Source organism: Megascapheus bottae, chromosome 3 (assembly GCF_031878675.1).
Source record: "Megascapheus bottae isolate mThoBot1 chromosome 3, mThoBot2.hap1, whole genome shotgun sequence".
Taxonomy (NCBI): Eukaryota; Metazoa; Chordata; class Mammalia; order Rodentia; family Geomyidae; genus Megascapheus; species Megascapheus bottae.
The window spans coordinates 62,117,349-62,140,255 of NC_143511.1; the positions used below are offsets into that span (position 1 = coordinate 62,117,349).

The 22,907-nt window shown below is 39.7% G+C and overlaps 1 protein-coding gene across 1 annotated transcript in view; it reads left to right on the top strand.

The window, feature by feature from the left end:
- The window catches only part of Tdrd7 (tudor domain containing 7), a 57,108-nt gene extending 35,391 nt beyond the window's left edge, over positions 1-21,717 (top strand). Inside the window, exons 11-18 of the mRNA XM_090330288.1 lie at positions 709-911; positions 2,493-2,627; positions 4,671-4,757; positions 7,729-7,863; positions 9,573-9,683; positions 11,380-12,008; positions 14,746-14,906; positions 21,253-21,717. Of these exons, the coding sequence (XP_090186414.1) occupies positions 709-911; positions 2,493-2,627; positions 4,671-4,757; positions 7,729-7,863; positions 9,573-9,683; positions 11,380-12,008; positions 14,746-14,906; positions 21,253-21,473 (1,682 nt within the window). The 3' untranslated portion in view covers positions 21,474-21,717. The remainder of the gene's footprint in view (positions 1-708; positions 912-2,492; positions 2,628-4,670; positions 4,758-7,728; positions 7,864-9,572; positions 9,684-11,379; positions 12,009-14,745; positions 14,907-21,252) is intronic.
- The last annotated feature ends 1,190 nt before the right edge of the window (positions 21,718-22,907 follow it).

The following is a 22,907-nucleotide window of genomic DNA, read 5'->3' on the forward strand; positions in this document are numbered from 1 at the left end:
TAAAGGCTGTTTCTTCTAAGCTAAAAATTGTGATTAATCATTAGATTTTCCTTTAAAAACAAAACAAGACAAAAAACCTAGTTCTTGCCAGGTCCCAGTGGCTCACACTTGTAATACTATTTATTTACTCAGGAGGCTGAGATCTGAAGATCACAGTTCAAAGCCAGCCTGAGCAGAAAAGTCCTCATGCGATTCTTAGCTCCAATTAACCACTCAAAAGCCAGAAGTGGTGCTGTGGGTCAAGTGGTAGAACACTAGCCCTGAGCACAAAGAGGCTCAGGGATAGTACCCAGGCCCTGAGTTGAAACCCCACAACCAACAACAACAAAAAATTAGTTCTTAAACACTTGATTCTTTAGTACTGTATTACTTTTATCAGTATAAGCATCTATTTAGTTGTACAAAGGGGTTTCATTTTAATATGTTTTATATATACAACTCATCTTGATCATCATCACAGGTAAGTCTCCCTCCTTCTCCCATCCTTCTCCCCAAACAAGTCTCATTAAGATTCCTTGTTCCATTTTCTTATACATGTATAAACATGACATTTTGACTACTTTCTCCCTCCCTCCCCTACTCTGTTCATGGACTCCCCTCCCCTGTTTTTCTTCACAATTTTAAATACATTGTCAAAACAAACACCAACTGTCCGTCTTGTAATGGCTGTAAATCAGTAGAAATGAACCGACGTTCTTCACTTTTCAGGGTTGGATATTCTAAACGATGATCCTGACCTCGTGAAGGTGGTTGAATCCTTAACCTGCGGGAAGATCTTTGCAGTGGAGATACTCGACAAGTCAGACATCCCCCTGGTTGTTCTGTATGACACCTCAGGGGAAGATGATATCAATATCAATGCCACCTGCCTGAAGGCCATGTGCGACAAGTCCCTGGAGGTTCACCTTCAGGTAACCTGTGGTCACCACTGTCCTCTGTCACACAAAATATATGAAAGAAAACTGTCAGTAATATTACAGATCTTAGGTTAATGATTGACAAAACCTAATCAATATTGAGAAAAAAGAAAAGGCAGTGAAAGGAAAATGACAAAATGTTAATAGTAATTATTTCCTAGAAATTGGGCTATTATGAATATCTTATTTGTGATTGTATATGAAATTAACATTCTACAAAGATAATTTTTAAAATACAAAGAAATAGGATATTTATTATTACCTTCAAACATTTTTTAATTTGTAGAACATAAATGCCCCACTTTTTTTTCTTTCAGTGGTACTGAAGTTTGAACTCAGGACCTGTGCTTACTAGCATGTACTTATCACTTGAGCCATGCCTTCCGCTACTGTTTTTCCAAATAGTGTCTCACATTTGTGCCTGGGCAAGCCTGGAGTTTGATACTCCTATTACACTGTGTGTGCGTGTGTGTGTGTGTGTGTGTGTGTGTGTGTGTGTGTGTGTGTGTGCGCGCGCACGCGCGATGTATACACGTGTGCACACACATGCATGCACCACCAGTTCTGGGGCTTGAATTCAGGTCCTGGGCTCTGTGACACTCAAGGATAATGCTCTACCACTTGAGCCACAGCTCCACTTGCACCTTCTTAGTGATTAATTGGAGATAACTGCCTCACGGACTTTCCTGCCTGGGCTGGATTCAAACTCCTACATTCAAATATCAGCTTCCTGAGTAGCTAGGATTACAGGCATGAGCCACCAGCATCCAGCTTTCTCCTCTTATACTTTTTATGTAGCTGGGATGACAGGTATGTCACCACATCTAGATTTTTGTTATTTGAGATGGGAGTCTTATGAACTTTTTGTTCATCTGGCCTTGAACTAGAGCCCTCCTAATCACTACCTTCCACGTTGCTAGCATGATGAGCATTAGCCTACTGTGTCTAGCACAAAGGAGGGCAAGTTTTAAGTAAATTGAAGAACTTCAGCCCTAATAATAGTATGAGATGTTGAAAGTGATCATTTTTCAAGGTTGCCTAAAACTTGTTGGCGAAATAGTTTTAAATAGAACTGTTAATTATCTTTATATTATTAATTGACTAAAAGGGTAACTATTAAATGTTTTGATTATAGTTTTTAAAAATTGGTAAAATGCAGGTAGCCATTTCATGGGCACAGGTTAGAAAGCATTCTGGTAATGGAATTGATTTTGTAATTTTTTTTTACATTTCTGGTTGAAAAAGCATTGTTTATGGAGTCATTCTTATCCTAAATAGATAAGGAAAAAACAGGCCAAAATTAAGGCCTCATCATAACCTCTCATAAGATGAAACATAGCAATGGGAACTGTCTCTTTTGTCCTGCACAAATTATATTTGAGTATTCTTTTTGAAAAGAAAAGGGATTCTGTTAGTGGTAGTGGGTTTTTTTTTTAACATTTAGGCTATGAATATTCTTATTTAGCTATCCTTTGTTATTTTAAAATGTAAGACTTTTTAGTGAGATAAGGAAGTAAATATACTCCAATTGAGTAAAAGCAATATTCTGTTTTTGTGTCCCTTTGTTCATTGCAGGTCGATGCCATGTACACAAATGTCAAGGTAACTAACATTTGCTCTGATGGGACACTCTACTGCCAAGTGCCTTGCAAGGGGCTGAATAAACTCAATGACCTTCTGCACAAGATAGAGGATTATTTCCACTGCAAGGTATGGCAGCACAGCACCCCCTCCAAAATTTGTATTTAAATGCAAACACCAAACTACATTAATCTAAGTTTAAAGTATTGATAATTATAATGATAAGTAGGAATCCCAGGCTTCAGAGTTTTGAGGAGCAGTAGGAAACAAAACTACTCCCATTGTAAAGTGAGGTAGTAACTCTCGGGCATCCACCCACATCATTACAAGTCAAAGACACTTGCACATCCATGTTCATTGCTGTGTCATTCACAGTAGTCAAATAATGGAAACAGCCCAGATGCCCTAAAACAGATGGAGTGAATTAATACACACACACACACACACACACACACACACACACACACACAAAATGAAATTTTACTTACACTTTGTAAAGAATAAGATTATGTCATTTGCAAGGAAATGGATAGATCTAGAACAAATTATGCTAGTGAGGTAAGCCAAGCTTAGAGACACTTAACAGCACATGTTTTCTCTCCTATATGGAAGCTAGATCTAAAACATAACTAGACATGATAACCTATATAGGACTCTAGGAATTCACACACAAACAGAGTAAATGAGGATATACTTAAAGGAGAAAACTCAAAGGTGTAACTTGTCTGAACATGGTATTTATCCAAACAAAGTCCAGGAAAATGAAACATGAATCTTGTTGGTGATGGTGGTGGTGGTGGTGGTGGTGGTGGTGGTGGTGGTGGTAGTGTTTGTTTTAGCTTTTGGGTTTCTTTTCTGGAAGGCAAATGGGGGACACAGAAAGGGAAGGAACAGGGTATACAAATGTAATCATGGTATTCAGTATATACTATATGGAAAATGACCTAATTTGTGGAATACGAGAGGGGGAAACCGAAGGAAAGCAAAGGAAGGGGTGACATTGTTCAAAAACGAAATGTACTCATTACCTAACATGAAATGGTAACCCTCTATACTACACTTTAATATCAAAATTATGTTTTAAAAAAGAATAAAGTGAAGGTAGTATTGTGTTCGATGTGTTTATCACAAGACTAGTGGAGATTCTGCTTAGCACAAGGTCTGGCACATGTTAAGTGCTTAGTAGTGTGTAGATTTGTTATTTATAACTGCAGCTGCTGGTCAGTGACTGTTGGAGCCAGCTAGTCTGCTGCTGCGTGCAAAGAAGGCTTCTTGAGGGTAGAAACTGTGTCTTATCAGTTTGCTACGTACCTTGTAGGGCCCAATTTAGTGTCGTAGAGTGGAATAGGTATGTCAAACCATTTGCTGAGTCAGGTCAAACCTGTATTCAGACTGCCATCTCACACTGAGACATCAGCTGTAAAGCTTTACCTCTTTCTATGTTATAAATGAACTTGCTAGTCTTTATTTTGGAGAAATCTGAAACCCTCCCTAGCCCTACCCCCAGAGAGGCTGACTCTGGTGACTGTTTTACATGGATGGCATTATAACCCATGATACAGAAGGCACTTGTGATACTTTCCATTACGTTGCTAAACTAAGTGGAGAGGTTACCTTTACTGTACAGAAAGAGGCATGGACAGGTCCCAACTTCAGGCTGTAGCAAAAGAGGCAATTGAAGAGGCAGTGATTTGTTGGCATTTCCATGGCATTGACAATACATACTAGAAATTAAAATCTTACCTTAGAGGCTCAATGTTAGTGGAGAGAAAGAGGCTTTACAGTTGGCCACTCCCGCTCCCTCACTTTTCATCCATCTACCCCTCTTGCCTCTGTTGGACTCAGAGCTGTGTAACTGACTAAGCCAGAGGCTACATGAGTCCCAGTTGTTTCTGCTAATACTTGTAGACATTTCAGTGTGCAGATTTCTGAGCCATATGCTTGAATCGGGGAGATAAACCACTAAGTACAACAAATGTAAGAATAACAGGGCATATCATAGATGTTCGGGTATTTGCTGTATCTCTTGGGCCCCCTTAGAAGGTAAGGCTCATGGGAAGTCTGACTATGTTGGGGAAAGCAATGTGCCTGTGCCTCAGCCATGTGTCTTGAATGTGTAGCCACATCTCTTTGCTAAGAGTAAATACAGAATTTCCTATTTCTACCTTGCAGCACATGACCTCTGAGTACTTTATCTCATTGCCATTCTGTGGGAAAATCTGCCTCTTCCACTGCAAAGGAAAATGGTTACGAGTAGAGGTAAAATGAGTTGCTTGATCTTTGAAATTTTTATTATGAAATATTTCAAATATACAAATAAGTGTTTTAAACATAGAATTAGCATGCCCACACTCACTGCCAGTTAATAAAAGAAAACATGGTTATTTATGATTGGGCTCCCATTTTCTTACCGTTGCTCTTATAAGAAGTGTCTCTTTTTTCTTTCTTTTTCTTTTTTTCTTTTTGTCAGTCTTGGTGCTTGAACATAGGTCCTGGATGCTGTTCCTAAACTCTTTTGTTCAAGGCTTGTACTCTACCACTTGGAGATAAAGCAACACTTCCAATTTTCTGGTGATTAATTGGAGATAGGAGTCTCAGGGACTTTTTACCCAAGCTGGCTTTGAACCACAATCCTCAGATCTCAGCCTCCTGAGAAAGATTATAGTGTGAGAGATAGACAGACATTTTTTACTATGTATTTTTACATATTGAAGTAGATCTATAGAAACAAGTTGTATTTAGAATGTATAATAAAAATAAGTTAGAAGTAGAGCCATGGCTCAAGTGATATAGTTCTAGCCTTGAGCAAAAATTCAGCGATAGTACCTAGGCCCTGAGTTCAAGCCTCAGCACACACACACACACACACACACACACACACACACACACACACACACACACACACACACACCAATGTGACTGAATAAATATTTTAAAGTTTATGTAAATAATAAAACATATTAATTCTTCTAGAATGTGTTTCTACTTAGTATGGTGGGAGGTTTTTTTCATTTGTTTGTTTGTTTGCTAGTCCTGGGGCTTGAACTTGGGGTCTGAGCACTGTCCTTGGGCTTTCTCAAGGCTAGAAGCTCTACCACTTGAGCCACAGCACTACTTCCAGCTTTTTTTTTTTTTAACGTATGTGTTACCAAGGATTGAACTGAGGTCTTCATGCATGCTAGGCAAGCACTCTACCACTAGACCAAACTCCCAGCCCCTTAGTATGTTTTTTGAGATTCACCCCTGTTGCCCTAGGTCATCTATCCTTACTGCTGTGTGATACAACAAAATGAATATGTCAACATTATCTCTACATTCTCCTCATCTAGACATGGAGACTTTTTAAAAACTTTTTGTTATAAATAACATAGGTACACATATCTCCCAGTGGATATAGGTAGGAAGAGTTTCAGAGTACAGAGAATACGGATAGGTGTAGCTTTACTAGTTAGTGCCTGCTTCTGTCCACCCCATCTCTCTGGTTTCTCCTCTGATGTCCACTTGCTCAGGACAGCATTGACTTCAGTGCTTACACACTTCTATCTAGTCACTGGTAATTACCTTATTTTCTTGCAAGTTCAGTCATGAATTTAAAAAGAGGTTGTATTTTTATCAGTGTGTGTGTGTGTGTGTGTTTCTTTTGGTGCCAGTACTGGTGCTTGAATTCAGGGCCTCACACCACACCAGTGTTTTACACAACTATGGTGTTCTACTTCTTGAGCCACACCTCTATTTCCAGCTTTTTGCTGGTTAATTGGAGATAAGAATCCTGAAGATTGTTCATAAGTACTTGATGCTCATATTTATGGTTTTTAAAGGCAGGTTTTAGATTTTTGTAGCTATGATTTCTGTCTTTTTCTTTTATCTCTGTCCCTTTTCATTTCCCCTTCTCCCTCCTGTCTTCCATTCTTCCCTCTTCTTCCTTCTATCCTTTTCTATCTATTCCTCCTTCCTTCCTTTCCATATTTGGTTTACCCAATTACTGAAGTTCAAACTCTTAACTTTTATATTGTTTTTCTTACTTTATTTCTTGAATATAGATGTTCAAAACCTAGATGCAAGGACATGTACTTTAAACTTTGTTCAAGCTTTAAACTATTTTAAAATTGTTTATATATTACGTGTGTGTGTGTGTGTGTGTGTGTGTGGTTATATTTGTGTTATTTTGGGAGGGAAGTATGAATAATTTTCATAAGATTCTAATACTAGAAAGGTAAGAATTGTTTTTATTGTTTTTAAATGCAGCATAGTAACATATTAATTATTTTACACCTGTATTCCTAGCACTCAGGAAGCTGAGATCTGAGTATTACGGTTCAAAGCTAGCCCAGGCAGGAAAGTTTGTGAAACTCTTATGTCCAATTAGCCACCAGAAAATTGGAAGTAAAGCTATAGCTCGATTTTGGTAGAGTGCTAGCCTTGAGCAAAAGAACTCAAGGAGAATATCTAAACCCTGAGTTCAAGCCCCATGACTACCTAAAAATTAAAAATTTGAGGAATAATTACTATTATTAATATGACTGTATATGACTGTATATTATCAAGAGACTGAGATCTGGAGTGCTTTTCTCCTTGAGCCATACATAGCTCTACTTCTGGCCTTTTGATGGTTAAATAGCACTAATTGTCTCATAGCCTTTTCTAACCCAGACTAGTTTTTAACCAAAATCCCTAGTTCTCTATCTCCCCAGTAGCTAGGATTTGATCATTTTAAACTATTGGTTTGGATGTAAGTTTACTATTCTATGAATTTTTGAGTTTCAGATTTTTAAATAAATATAAATATAAAAGTGCTAGGATTTATGGTGAAGTTATAAAATGTTATAACTTCTAAATATATAGCATTTATTCAATGCAAGTAAAATTCCATCACTGAATCATCCCTGTTCTTTATTTGCTTACAGTTTTACCCTCAGATTTTAATTTTTAGAGAATAAACTACATCTTATAATCAGCAATATTTAATAATATGTCAAATCATTTTATAACAGATCATATCCTGAAATTAGAAACATAGTAAATGTTACTATTTTTATAACTTTACTAATTATTATTAGTTTACCAAAATTAAGGCAATTTAGGGGAATTAAAAACTTGATGTTGAAATCAGTTGTATTAACACTGATAGTCTTCATTGCTTTTATGTGCAATTAGGAATTGGAAAAAAGGTAAATTGCATGGAAGTTGTTTGTGGATATGTAATCACTTGCCAGCACATGTCTTATTTCAGATCACAAATGTCCACAGCAGCCGGGCTCTTGATGTTCACTTTCTGGATTCTGGCAATGCAACATCAGTGAAAGTCTCAGAGCTCAGAGAAATTCCACCTCGGTTTTTGCAAGAAATAATTGCAATACCACCTCAGGTACTACATATTACAAGCTTGAAATTTGTCTGAAGTGGTTTGGATATGCTTGTGATTGTGTTGTGAGATGCTCTCTTGGTTTCAATGTTACTAATGATCAAAGTTATAGTCTGTAAGAGAATGGAAACTTGTCCAAGTGTAATTGTTCACTGGTTTTCATAAGTAAAGCTTGGCTGACTTACACACAGAACTCAATCATAAAGAGAATTGCTTGATAAACATTTGTTTACAGGCACAGTGAATCATTAGTGGCTTAGACTGGCCTCAAACCCCCAACCCTCCTGTTTCAGCTTCCCAGATTCTGAAGTTACAGGTATATACTACTGTACCTGGCTCCATACATTCCTTTTTTTTTTTTGCCAGTCCTGGGCTTGAGCTAGGGCCTGAACATTGTCCTTGGACTTTCTCAAGGCTAGAGCTCTACCATTTATGTGGTACCCAAGTCTTCGTGCATGCTAGGCCTCTAACACGAGGCCATACTCCCAGCCCTCCATACATTTCATTTTTTTTTAGATGGCCAGGATTTTAAAGCTGGGATTATTTTATTCCCTCACATAAAAGTACTATCTTCCAACTTCTCTTTTGACACAGTATTTCCTGTGTTGGGTGAGCTGCTAGGGTGTTAGTTCTTTTTTTTTTTTTTTTTTGCTAGTCCTGGGGCAGGGCCCAAGCACTGTCCTTGGGCTTTCTCAAGGCTAGAACTCTACCACTTGAACCACGACACTATTTCCAGCTTTTTTTTCTATGTATGTGCTACCGAGGAATTAAACCCTCGTCTTTGTGCATGTTGGACAAGCACTCTACCACTAGGCCAGACTCCCAGCCCCAACTGCTGCTTGGGTGTTTGGTGGCCTTGTGCTCTATAGGCAGGGCTCGGGCCCTCGTGTTGACCCCATCAGGCTGCCTCCCTTCCACCACTGCCCATGGTCCCTGCAGATACTACAGAGCAATCTTCTCTGAGTGACCTCCTGCCTTCCAGTTGAATTGACACAAGGAGAGGTTTGGAGCCCAGTGGAAGGTGGGGATGAGGGGAGGGAGGACTTAGAGTTTCATGCCATCACAGAGTAGCCTCCATCAGTTCAAAGGCTAGTGTGCTGCTGAAGGTTCCCTGAGGTCACCCTTTACTCTGTCTATCATGAGCATTCTGCAGTATCTTGGAAATAAACAGGAAGGCAACAAGCATTGAGGGAAATGAGGCATGCAGTACCCATGAAGTTCCAATTTTTCCACCCATCCTAAGTCTCATCACAGCTCTTTCAAAGAGGTGAGCACAAATGCCTGGTACCCACTAGCTACTCACAAGACAGAGTGGAGCACGCAGATATGCTGAGAGTACTCACAAAAGAGTCAGTGTAACACTTCATTTTTAATCAGACTATGCAGGAAAATATAGATACATATGAGCTTTGCCTTTTTTGCTCTGTGGTCTTCCACAGGCTAGTCTCTTGAGTTGTCTCACTGTAAAATGATGTCACAGCTCCCACCACACTGAAGTATTATGGAGTGATTGGTGCATAGTAAAACTCCCAGCTCAAAAGAAGAGTAAAGGCCACTGTGGTGACATAAATACACACAAGAACACAGCTTTAAACAAAGAGCCATGATGTCTATTATCAGCTGTTGTCGTCTATATTGGGAACATCTCATTTATAGGAAAATAGACAGTATTCATAAGCTGTTATTTGTTTTCCTGTTGTGTTTGCTCTCAGGCTATAAAGTGCTGCTTAGCTGATCTTCCAAAATCTATTGGCATGTGGACTCCGGATGCTGTGCTTTGGCTAAGAGATTCTGTTTTGAACTGTTCAGATTGTAGCATTAAGGTGAGTTACTGTGATGGTGCTGGTATGTCTAGAAGAGGAACTGGAGCTGGGGAATAGGCAGCTCATGGAGTTTTTGTGAAAGCATTTTATCCTACTGTAATAATGGGTGTTTCCACAATAGATACATTTATATTAAAGAGATGACTCCATATATAGTTATTTCATGATTTGTGTCTTACTTAAAAAGATTCCTCTCGTTCCTGTATTACTTTTAAACCCTTTAAAAGGATATTCGATGCTCAATAAAAATGCTTTGTAATGGTTACTTTTTTTTTTTGCCAGTCCTGGCCTTGAGCTCAGGGCCTGAGCACTGGCCTTGGACTTTCTCAAGGCTAGAGCTCTACCACTTGAGCCTCAGCACCACTTCTGGCTTTTTTCTATGTATGTGGTACCAAGGAATCGAACCCAGGTCTTCGTGCATGCTAGGCAAGCACTCTACCACTAGGCCAAACTCCTGGCCCCTGTAATGGTTACTTTTTAACATAATACTTTATTTCAAAATAAGTTAGTAGCTAGTATACCAATACTTTAAAGAATACATTTAAATAAAATTTAAATTAAAAATTTAAGGAAATTGTTGTAGATAGATTATGTCATTTTTTTTGTGGGTCATGGGTCTTGGACTCTGGGCCTGGATATTGTCCCTGAGCTCTTCAGCTTGAGGCTACCACCCTACCCCTGGGCCTGGGCACTGTCCCTGAGCTTTCCAGCTCAATGCTACTAACGTACCCCTGAGCCACAGCCCCACTTCCCATTTTCTAGTGACTAATTGGAGATAAGAGTCTCACATTCTTGAGTGTCCGGGCTAGCTTTGAACCTCAATCCTAAGATCTCAGCCTCCCGAGTAGCTAGGATTGCAGGTGTGAGCCACCAAGCCTAGCTTAGATTATGTCTTCATGGTGTCTTCTCTCTTCCTGTCTGTGTGTCCTTCATACTAATTAGATGCAGACACTTTCTTAAGACAAACTAGGGGAGCTAATGAGAGTCATTAGCAGACACTTAGCCTTTGGGACACATGGCAGTGGGAGGTTTGCCTTACTGAGGCTTGATAATCCCTTACAGAGATAGAGGAGAGGTTGACAGGTGGTCTGGGCAAAGATGCAAAACTGTCATATTGGCCTGTTCACGGGGACTTGATTGCCTCTTTTGCTCTTTATGGTTGTGACTGGGGAAGGGTGAGGGTTGAGGAAGAATTCAAGGAACACACAAGGAATGTTGACCAGCAGTCTCCAAGTGGAGATGTTAGTCCCTCTTTCTGAGTGATCTACGGTCTGAAGCAGGAGGCTTGTTGGACATGTTGCCATCTTTGCAGTCATTTTGATTGCTGAAACTGGCTGCTGGTGAGCAATTGGGCACTCATGATAACTATTCTCCCCACTCTGAGTGTTTTGAGTTGTCATTAATCTAAAAGATTCCATCACGTTACATAGACTCACTTCCTTCTGTCAGTGGTGATGACCTCTAACAAGATCCAGGATTCCTCAGAGTTTTCATTTCCATATGATGGCGGTTTCTCTATAGACTGTTTTGACTTGAGTCAATTTATTTCTAGGCTGTGATAGATAAATTTATCTTTGCTTAATTAAAATAAATTTTAGCAAAATTTTGTAAAATATTGGATCTTAGCTCTTAAAGTTAATGACTGCTTCTCAGAATCCATTGGATTTCATTAAATGTCCTTTCTTGTTTTCCAAAGGTCACCAAAGTAGATGAAACCAAGGGGGTTGCCTATGTGTATTTATTTACTCCGAAGAACTTCCCTGACCCACATCGCAGTATTAATCGCCAGATTACAAACGCAGACCTGTGGAAGCATCAGAAGGATGTGTTTCTGAGTGCTGTGTCCAGTCCAGTCAGCTCTCCTAGCAGCAGAAATGGCAGCACACCCATGTCAGGCAATACACCAGTGTCCAGCAGTACACCCATTTCTAACAACACTCCTGTATTGGGCAACACACCTGTGTCAGTCAACATGCCAGTGTTGGGTGGCACCCCCATGTTGGGTGGCACACCCCTGTCAGGCGGCACTGGAGAGAATTTCAGAAAGAGCTTCCCAGAAATCATCAAAAAGTCTGTGGTAGATCACACCAGCCCTTTTTCCACGGAGGAGCTGCCACCTCCTGTCCACTTGTCAAAGCCCGGGGAACACATGGATGTATATGTGCCCGTGGCCTGTCACCCAGGCCACTTTGTCATCCAGCCTTGGCAAGAAATTCATAAGCTGGAGGTTCTTATGGAAGAAATGATTCTGTATTACAGCATGTCTGAAGAGCGCCATGTAGCGGTAGAGAAAGACCAAGTGTATGCTGCAAAAGTGGAAAATAAGTAAGTCCTGGGACAGAACTGTAAACATGCAGGAGATACCAAGGGCTCTGATATTATTGGGGTGGGGATGGGGCCTCTGAAATCTGGAATGAAAATGGTTATTGTGGAATCAACAACTTTTTAAGTATGTAAAGTGATGACATTTTTTAAATAATTTTTTTTTTTTTTTTGCCAAGAGCTTGAGCTCTTGGCCTGAGCATTATCTTTGAGCTTTCTCAAGGCTAGCATTCTATCACTTGAGCCATGGTGCCAGTTCCAGCTTTTCTGTGTATACATTACCAAGGAAAGGAATCAAACCCAGGGCTTTATGCATGCTAGGCAAGCATTCGACCAGTAGGCATACTCCAGGCCCCATTAACATTATTATTATTTTTTTTTGGTTGGTCATGGGGCTTGAACTCTGGGCTTGGGCACTGTCCTTGAGCTCTTCAGCTCAAGGCTATTGTTCTACCCTTTGAGCCTCAGCCCCATTTCCTGTTGTCTAGTGATTAATTGGAGATAAGAATCTCATGGACTTTAGTGACCAGACTGGCTTTGAACCTCAATCCTCAAATCTCAGCCTCCTGAGTAGCTAGGATTACAGGCATAAGCCACCTTGCCCAGCTTATTTTTTTAAGTATACATTGTAGAAAATTGAAAAGTACAAGAAACTAAAGTTAACCACCTAAATATAGTGCTTGTTAAACTACTTGTGTATTTCTCCTAGTTTGTTTGTATGCGTATTTATGTAGTTGGTATATTATTATTACATGTGAAGTTGAACTTGCTTTTCAACCTTAACATATGCTTTGAGTATTTTCCTATGTTTCACCACATGGAAAAGAATTATTTTTTAACATCTGAATGTCATATGGGTATCATGGATTCTTATGCCATATAATCTGTCATGGAGAAATCATAATTATTATTATCTTTTGTTATATAGAATTTTTTCTCTCAGGTCTTTTCCTGTTATGAATATTAATAGATTATTAGTATAATAAGCTTACTTTACATTCTAATCATTCATTGATGAATGGATTTCTCCTTAGGAGAGAAATTATCTGTGGAAAGAGGACAAGATGCCCGACATAGGTTGTTCATTACTGTCAGTTTGTTGGAGCAGCAGTATGGGAGTGGCAGAGCCTTACCTTGTTCTTTATCCTTGGGCTTCAAAAACCTCACTTCTTACATTTGCATCTGCTTTCTCTCAATGGCACATTTATATCCCCATCCTTCCCAATAGGTTTGCCCTCTAAATCTACTCTCTGATCTGTAGAGCTCTGGGAGATGACATAGCCACTGTCTTGTTCCCATGCCAGAATTGTAGTGGAAACCAGCAAGTTTGTTTGTAAAAGTGTGGCTTAAGGACCTGTGCCTTTTCCTCATAGAAACATATATATACAGATCCCCAAACTGAGTTTTAGGCAGACTGCTTTTCCCACCACCTTCTTTAGGCAGCAAGGCATAGGTAAAATAAAGTCATTTTCATAGGAGGAAAAAAATTCTAATTTTTAACTCTGAAATATGAAAAGCATAATAACTCATTTTGAAAACCATACGGTCTACATGTCACAAGATTTTCAACTTTATTATGTCATTGACATTTTTAATTTTGCGTAATTCAATTTGTGTAAATTTTTCTCAATTAGAGTTCTTTGGAGGGTAATTTAATTATAATACAAGTCTAAATGTTAACTATCATCAGAGGGGCAAATTAATGGTGATTACTGGTGAGTCCTGAATAGCCCCTATCCCAGGACTACTTTTTTTTAATCAGCTAATTTGTTCCCAAATAATCAAAGGAGTTTTTACAAATAAGAACACAGCTAATATTCTGTAGGCTTAATAAACTAAGTCAATATAAAGTGTTTATTATTTTTGTGTGTGCCAGTTCTGGGTCTTGAACTCAGGGCCTGAGCACTGTCCCTGAACTTTTTGGATCAAGGCTGGCACTCTACCACTTGAGCCATAGCTCTACTTCTGACTTTTTAGAAGTTAATTGGTGACAAGAATCTCACTGGGTTTCTTGCTCAGGCTTATCATCAGATGAACCTCCTGAGTAGCTAGGATTATAGGGATGAGCCATTGGTGTCCAGCTTTAAATGTTTGACTGTTTACTTAACTGTGTTGTTATATAACTATATTGTTAGGTCAAGACAGGAATTTCAAATGCTTTTTTTTAAAAAAAATAACGTTTTCCAAATCTGTCTCTTTAACACTTGGAAATCAATTACTAGTAGAGATTTTCTTTCTTTACTGCAGGAGATTTTCTTTCTTTACCGCATGCCTCTCCTGAATAAGAATCTTTGGAGTGGATCCTTATAATCAGTGCTTTTAAAGAACTCCAGAGATGCTTTGCACTGGAATTGGCAATTTAATCAAAACAGCTAGTTTTGAAAAAAGAATTAATAGGAATACAACACATTGGTGTTCTGAGCCTTTCTCTTTACTGCTCTGTATTTCTTATTTATGGAATAAAAACATAGACCACTATTATTTTCCTATGTAATTGAAAGACAGTGCTATTGATGGAAACCAGTTTGTTTTACCTGTGCTGGGGCAGTAGAGAGTAGTGGTCTTTGTGGGGGGAAGGGAACAATTAGTAACAATTGCTTTTTTAAAACAAAAAACAAAACTTCCACGATATAGCTTTATATTTTGATAGCTACTCCTTGCATTTATCAGAAAAGATTTATTTATCCTTAATAGGTATTGACTTGGTATGTTTTCTCTATTTAATTCACTGTACATCTAGGTGGCACAGGGTGCTTTTAAAAGGAATCCTGACCAACGGCCTAGTGTCTGTGTACGAGTTGGACTATGGCAAGCATGAGCTAGTCAACATAAGGAAAGTACAGCCCCTAGTGGATGTGTTCCGGAAATTGCCCTTCCAAGCAGTCACTGCCCAGCTTGCAGGTAATTGCTGTGCAATAGAAACTCATTCCAGCTGCCCTGAGGATAACTGATGTTGTCATTTTGTCCTTGATACTTAGCAAGCACATTGACCCACTGAGATTTTATTTTTAATGCTAGCAGCATTCTGACCAAAATGGAAATCATTTTAAGGATCTCTTACTGTCCGTGCTTCCCATTATTCACAGTTCCTATTTTTCCTATACCTTTCTGTCCCTTGTTTGTATGCCTGAGTAAATTTCTAAAACTGCAACAATATCCCAGAACAAGTACAATATTGCATTCTGCTCTTCTTCATTTAGCCTGTTCCGCCCTGTGGTGGAAGGGGAGGATTAGTTCATGGTTTTGTTAATTAGTATTCCTTTTTCCCACTGTACTCGGAATGAATTCAGGGCTTTGTGCACATGCTAAGCATGCATTCTACCACTAAGCCATCCCCTCACTTCTGCCTCTGCTAATTATTTTTAATGGATCTAAGTCTTTTCTTTTCTTCTTTTTTCTTTTCTTTTTTTGTCGTGGGGCTTGAACTCTGGGCCTGGGCACTGTCCTTGAGCTTTTTAGCTCAAGGCTACCACCCTACTCTCCCCCTTGAGTCATAATGCCACTTCTGTTTTTTCTGGTGGTTAATTGGAGATAAGAGTCTTATAGACTTTAGGACTTTAGTGCCCAGGCTGGCTTTGAACTATGATCATAAGATCTCAGCCTCCTGAGTAGCTAGGATTACAGGCATGAGCCACAGCATCCAGCATAAGCCATTCTATTGAATCATTTATTTCCCTACTGTTAAACAGTTAGCTTGTTTACACTTGCTATTGTAACCTTACAGATACAGAAAACAATAGCAACACTAAAGTGACCATTAGTCTATCTATTTTAGACTCAGATCTTTAGATAATTGCTTCAAATTAATGATTACTTTTTATCATTTTCACTTTAATGTTTTAGTTTTGCTAAGAGTACCTTTTATCAAACATGTTCATGCAGCCACCCATAGAAGATTCTCTGGGAGGAATTGGGTGCCTTGCTCCACTAGCCTCATGTTCGTGGTTATTGGTGCTTACTATGTGGTAGAGACCCTGCCAGCCACTTTGAGTCTTTCTTGTAATTATATATGCATTCAGTGCTATGAGTTTCCCTCTAGATGCTGCTTTTGCATCATCCCTCAAGTTTTCATATGCTCTGTTTTTATTTTCAATTAGCTCAAAATATGTTTCAATTCCTCTTGAGATTTCTTCTTGGAGTCATACATCATTTAAGACTGTGTTATTCATTCTCCAGTTACTTGAGGATTTTCCTGTGTTTAATTTCAAATCTAGCTCCATTTTGTATGATTTCTGTCCCTTGAAATTTATTCTGCTTTTATGTTGAATGTATTCTAACCTGGAAAGTATTCTATGTAGGCTTAAAAAAATATACTGTATTGTTGTCAGATGAAGTAGTCCAGATGTTGCTTATATCTAGTTGGCACATACAGTGCTGTTTAGTTCAGTGAGTCCTTACCAGTTTTCTGCCTGCTGGACTGTCTCTTTCTTATAGAAAGGCTAAAGTTTCTAAATATAATAGAGGTTCATGTTTTTCCTTGAATTTCTGTTTCTGCCTATGCTGTTGTAGCACTCTGATGTTAGGTATGTGCATGTGGGGAACTTACCCCTGGACCATATACAACATTTCTCTCCATTCCTGGTAACTTCCCTTTCAGTGGAGTCTTCTAGTACCCGATCTCCAACAGAACCTGTATTGCTTTCCTACCATTTTTCCATTAATTATACAAAAGGATTTTGTTACAAAATTTTACATATGCATGTGTAGTCAGACTACCCTGCTCTACCCACAAGTCCACTTTAAGTACTGTTACACTCCTTCATAGGTAGTGCAAATGCTTCATCATAACAAAAAGAATCCCATGGTAAAGTAATCCCTTGCTTTATTGCATTCATTTTACTTACATATGCAAGCATATATAATTAAAGGCTTTGTTGCTATTATTATTTTGAACAGTCTATTAGACCAATTAGAATAAGAAAAATTTACCCACCCTGGGCCAGGCCTTTGGCCTAGTGGTAGAATGCTTGCCTGCCATGCACAAAGACCCAGGTTTGATTCCTTGGTACCACATACATAGAAAAAGGTCGAAATGGTGCTGTGACTCAAGTGATAGAGCTCTAGCCTTGAGAACGCCCAAGGACAGTGCTCAGGCCCTGAGTTCCAGCCCCAGGACTGGCAAAAAAAGAAGTTTTTTTTTTAATTTACCCATCCTTTTTCATGACATTTTCCCTTTTTTGCATACATAGCTATTTCATTTTTTTCTGAAAAACTTAATGTTTCTTCCAAGTCTGCTGACATAAGACTCCTCCAACTTTTGTTTATCCAAGTCTTTGTTAGGTGTTCCTTCCTTCCTTCTTTTCTTCTCTTTGATTTTTTTTTGCTTGTGTGCGTGTGTGTGCGTGTGTGTGTGTGTGTGTGGAAGCACACATAAACTAGATGGATCTTAGAGCCACATGCATAGCAGAGCAAGTGTTCTGACCTGGAGCTCCATCCCTAATCTCGGCTTTACTTTTTCCCCCTCCTCAGTACTGGGGCTTCCACTACAGCCTGAGTTCTGTTCCTGTCCCTGAGCTTCTTTGTGTGAGCCTAGCACTGTATTACTTGGACCACAGTCATTTCCATTTTTTTTTATGTTTAACTTGATTAAATGGAATTTCATAGACTTTCCTTCCCAGGCTAGCTTCAAACCACATTCCTTAGAGCTCAGCCTCTTGAGTAGCTAGGATTACAGGTGTGAGCCACCAGCACCCAACTCTCCTTCGCTTTTGAAGGGTAATTTTATAGGACACAGAATTCTAGTTGGTGGATTGCTTTTTCTCTCAACATTCTATTTTCTTTTTGTTTATAAGGTTTCTAAGGAGAAGGTAGAAATAATTTTCATCCAGGTTCCTTTTCAGATAGGTCCTCCTCCCACACACCATGGCTTCTTGCAAGGTTTTTATCTTTGATTTTCTACTGTTTAGCTGTGATATATCCAGAGTACTTTGAGACATTTATCCTACTTGTTATTCTCTGAACTTCCTGGATCTATGGTTTGGCATCTGATATTAATCTGAAGAAAGTTAGTTGTTTAAGTATTGCTTCTTTTCTTTCTCTTTGAATAATTGATTTTGCTTTTGTTTTGCTTTTTTTTCAGTTGTGTTTCTTATTTGTCTTTCAGTTTGGGAAGTTTCTGTTATGTCCTCAAGATCAGAACTTCTTCAGTGAACTCCAGTCTATTAATGACTCCATCAGACATTTTTGACTGCTGTGGTGTTTTTGACCTCTATAATTCCTTTTTATTCTTCCTTAAACTTTTTGTTTATGTTACCCATCCTTTTTCAGTGGCAGTACTAGAGTTTTAACTCAGGGTCTTACAATTGCTAGGTAGCTGCTCTACCAGTTGAGCCAAACCCCCAACCCTTTTGCTTTAGTTATATTTGAGATATGATCTTAAGGCTTTATACCCAGGTGGCTGTAACTACGATTCTTTTTATTTCTTGTAGCTGGACTAACAGACCTATACCAGTATACCTAACCTTTTTTTGTTCATGAGTCTCATGAACATTTTGCCTAGACTGGCTTGCAACCACAATTATCCTGACCTGTGCTTCCTGAGCAGCTAGAATAACAGGTCTGAGCCATTGTACCTAGCCATTTAGTCTCTTGATGCTGAGGCTCAAACCTAGCACCTCACATATGTTAAATGTGTGCTTCATTCCAACCCCTCTCACACCTGTTCTTATATGTTGTCTATTTCATCCTTGTATGCCCTTCGCCTTACATTTTTGTTTGTTTTTTGTAGGTTGTAGTGCTTGAACTCAGGGCCTGCGCCTCTTTGTGCTCAAGGCTAGCGCTCTACCACAGAGCTACTGCCAATGTTTGAATGGTTAATTAGAGATAAGAGCCTCACAGGACTTCTCTGCCTAGGCCAGTTTCAAATCTCAATCCTTAGATCTCAGTCTCCCCAGTAACTGGGATTTCAGGCATGAGCCACAGGGGCCTGGCTTCAAACTTGTTTCTTTTGTCTTTAATGCCACTTGTAGTTTGCTGGAAAATGGTTATGGTATACTATCTGAAAGAAACTCCTTTAAACAGTTCTTCAGTAATGTAGTACAAGGGAGTCAGAGTGAAGCAAGGAGACTTGTCTATAGTCCATGATCAGTGTTTTGGCTTCTGTGGACCTGAATCCCTGGACTGTGAGTTTTACCAATGCTGCTAAGGAGAGTGTGGGTGGTGTGGCATTTCTCTGCATTTCTCTCCTCCTGATAGAATAGACTGTGAAGAAACCCCTGAAGGCCAGGCTCTGTGAAACCCTTTTTCCTAAAGGAGAGGGCTTGTTAAGAACAAGAAGGCTCCAGTGCAGTTCAAACCCAAAGGGAATTTTTCTCTGAATCTCACCATTGGGACCAGGAGATAGCTCTTTCTGGAGCCTTTCACTGTTGTTCACATGAGCCCACTGCAGTTTGTCACAGTTTGGTTTTTCCACGTCTAGCACTGACTCAGGTCTCTAGGATTGGTTTCTGCTCTGGGTTGTGATTTGTGGCATCCACCTGTCTCTGTCCTTTTCATGGGTGACAGATTGCTCTGTGACCTCATTTTAAGAGTTGTTTCACCTTTTTACTTGTTAGGATGGAAGGAAAACTTCTGGTTTCCTTGTAGGCAGGGCAGAGAAATATTCCAACAGCTATTTTATTTCATTGACTTCTCCCATGCTATAAGGCTTAAGTACTGCTACTATTAATACTTACAAATCTTGGAACCAATGCTGAGCAAGTTCCCTGCCTAGACCCCATAGACTTCAGCCCCATGGACTGTTTTCCCAGCAATTCCCTTTATGCACTCTGTACTTCCTATTCTGTGGGGAGGGGGTGGGGAAGTATAGTTTGGAAGTTATTCAGCCTGAATTCAAGTCCCTTAACTTGCTAACCTACCCACATCATTATTTCTGCTTATGACCCAGAGCTCTAGATAGGTAGATCAGAGAAGAATGTAAGTATGAAATCATCTTCTAGGCTAAAACATGTAGCTCAAGTGCATAAATGTCTTTACATAATTAGGCCTGGAGATGTAGTGTTGCTGTTGAGCCCATCTGCAACCTGAGTGTCTCCTCTAGACTCACCCTTGCCAAGCCTGCTTTCCTCTACTGATTTGCTTGTGGGTTAAGTCTCTCTGGAAAAACTGCTGGAAGGGAGAACTGTGGAAGTGTATTTGTGGTAGAAAGTATCTCTCACTCCAACTCGGGCATCGGCCAGAGAGGATGACATAGACTGGGAATTTCGTGGAAGGCACCTGTTGTGGTGTGTTGTTGGAGGCATCAATTTGGTAGACTTGGTTCACTTCCAATCACAGCAACTCTTTAGAACCTAAGTGTGAATCCACAGGACTTTCTGATTATGTGAACCAGAGTGTTTTAAGGTTTCTCCCAGGACCTTGGGCAGATCCTAGACCAGTCAAAAATGGAGCCATGTTTAAGATCTTAACAGAATTCTCTGATATGATCACTCAAGTTCTAAAGTTACAGAGGTTAACAGATTGCTTGAGCTTCTGATTCATCTGGTCCAGTTTCTTTTCTGCTAGGCAGAGGCCCAAGTCACAGTCTGTGATGCAGGGAAAGCTGGCTAGTGGTAACCAAGTCTTCTCACTTAAACTCACTGCCTTTTCCATAATGTTTAGAATAGGTTTTTAAATTATACTATAAAAAATCGTACAGCAATCCTTAAAAATACTATATGGTCCACTGGGGAAAATATTTGAAGAGGATTATCATTAGTATCATAGAGACTGATGTTTTTGGCTGCTACCATCTATATCTCAGTTGTTAGTTTAAGTCTACATATAGTTTGTATATGGGAAACAAGAGTAGTTGATTACCTCATTTTGTAATACATCATCACATCTCAAAGGAAAGTCATGTTGGTAGGTAAAGGCTTGCAGAAGTGACTAGAGAAAAATCCATAAACTGGGCAAGTCTAACCTGGGATGCTGTAGCTACTAGGAAATAGACTAAACATTTCCCCTTAAAGTGGATCAAAGCCAGCATAGGTGGCCCATGCCTGTAATCCTGGCTACACAGTAGGATGAGATCTGAGGATTGTGATTTGAAGCCAGCCCTGGCAGGAAAGCCTGTGAGACTCTTTATCTCCAATAAACTACTCAGAAAAAGCTGAAGTGGCACTGTGGCTCCAGTGGTAGAATGCTGACATTGAGCAAAAAGAAGCTCAGGGACAGTACCCAGGCCCTGAGTTCAAGCCACAGAACTGGCAAAAAAAGAAAGAAAGGTGTGGTGTGTTTTGAACCTTCATCTTCCCTGATTTTCTCTTAGGAGTGAAGTGCAGCCAGTGGTCTGAGGAGGCTTCAATGGTGTTTCGAAATCATGTGGAGAAGAAAGCTCTGGTGGCACTGGTACAGACGGTTATTGAAAGCACTAACCCTTGGGACCGGAAGGTAGTGGTCTATCTAGTAGACACGTCACTGCCAGACACTGACACCTGGATTCATGATTTTATGTCACAGTATCTGGTAGAGCTTTCAAAAGTTAATTAATCACTGCGTCTGGGAACTTGACAACTAATTCAGATTTTTTTTAGCAATAATAAAATGTAGTAGGCTTAAAAAAATCTTATTTCTGCTACATGGCTCTGACTGTTGTGGGAGATTGGAAAGAATATGCTTATGTTTGATGAGAAATATTTAGCAAGTTTTGTTTTAACAGAGTTGACTTTTCAAAGAAAATTGCACTTGAATTATTACTATAATATTAGAATAAAAATGTTTATCAATGTAAAAACTAGACTACCTTGTCATTTCTAGGCTTTATGGTCTAAGATGAAATTTCATTGCCTGTGCTGTTAATGTCTTCCTTGTCATACAGGGTTCTTCTCCAGTTAGAGTTCCCTGAGTAGTGCTGTACCCCAAATCAAGTGACCCTTAAAGCATGTGACCTGGAGTCTTCGAGCCAGGCAAACAACCATGTCCTCACCACAAATCTGGAGTGATTTCTCAAGGCCCAGAGAATTTAGCCATGACCAGGCAGGCCTTTCACAAGCTCCATTCCTGGCTCCCCTCTTCTTCATCTCAGCTCCACCCACAGAGGCCTTTATCTGGACCCTGAACCCTACATATATTCATCCAGGGCAACTAATGTTGTCACACAAGATTGGCTTTTCTCAAAACTTGTCTGTTCCATTCCCTCTGCCTGTAACTCATTCTCCCTTACCAACTTTTGCACATCAGTGCCCTGTCTGACCTGTGACTGGTGCTCTTGTCCAGTCCATGGTATTTTGTTTTTGTTTATTTTTTGTTGTTATTTTTAGAAACAAGGTCTTGCAATGTCACCTGGGCTGACCTTGAACTCCTAATCATCTTGCTTCAACCTCCACAGTACTGGGATTACAGGAATGCACTGCCGTACCCAACTCTCCATCAAACTTTATGCCCACTCTACTGTCACAACTAGTTGCCTTATTACCTGCCACCCCAAGTAGATAATGAGCATATACCTTCTCTGAGGGTATGTCTCTTTATCAGTAATACCTTGGTAAATGCTCTGTGTCTGGTACTGGTTGCTGGGAGGTGAGTGTTGATGTGTGCGCTGACATACAAGCCATGGCTCACTCCGTTGGTGGTTTCTGACTATCAATGTGACATCACTGAATATTGATTTAGGAGGAGATGTTCCTTCAAGGCTTTTGTGACCCTGCATGATTGTCTCCAGCACGCCACTGCCTAATACCATACACACGAGCAGAATGACAGTTCCACCACTCAGCATGCACTTGCTACATGGTGAGCAGATGGGGAGATCTGTAAGTTTTAGCAGTGGTCTCAGGATGAAGTGGGGCTGGGGGTGGATGAAAGTGGAACAATGCAAATGAAAAGAACAAAAAAACTTGAATTTTTAAAAATTAAAATCATTAGAGCAGACAGTATAAATGGGGAGGGGCAGGAAAAATAGTAGAGGCAAGCTTTAAAAACAAG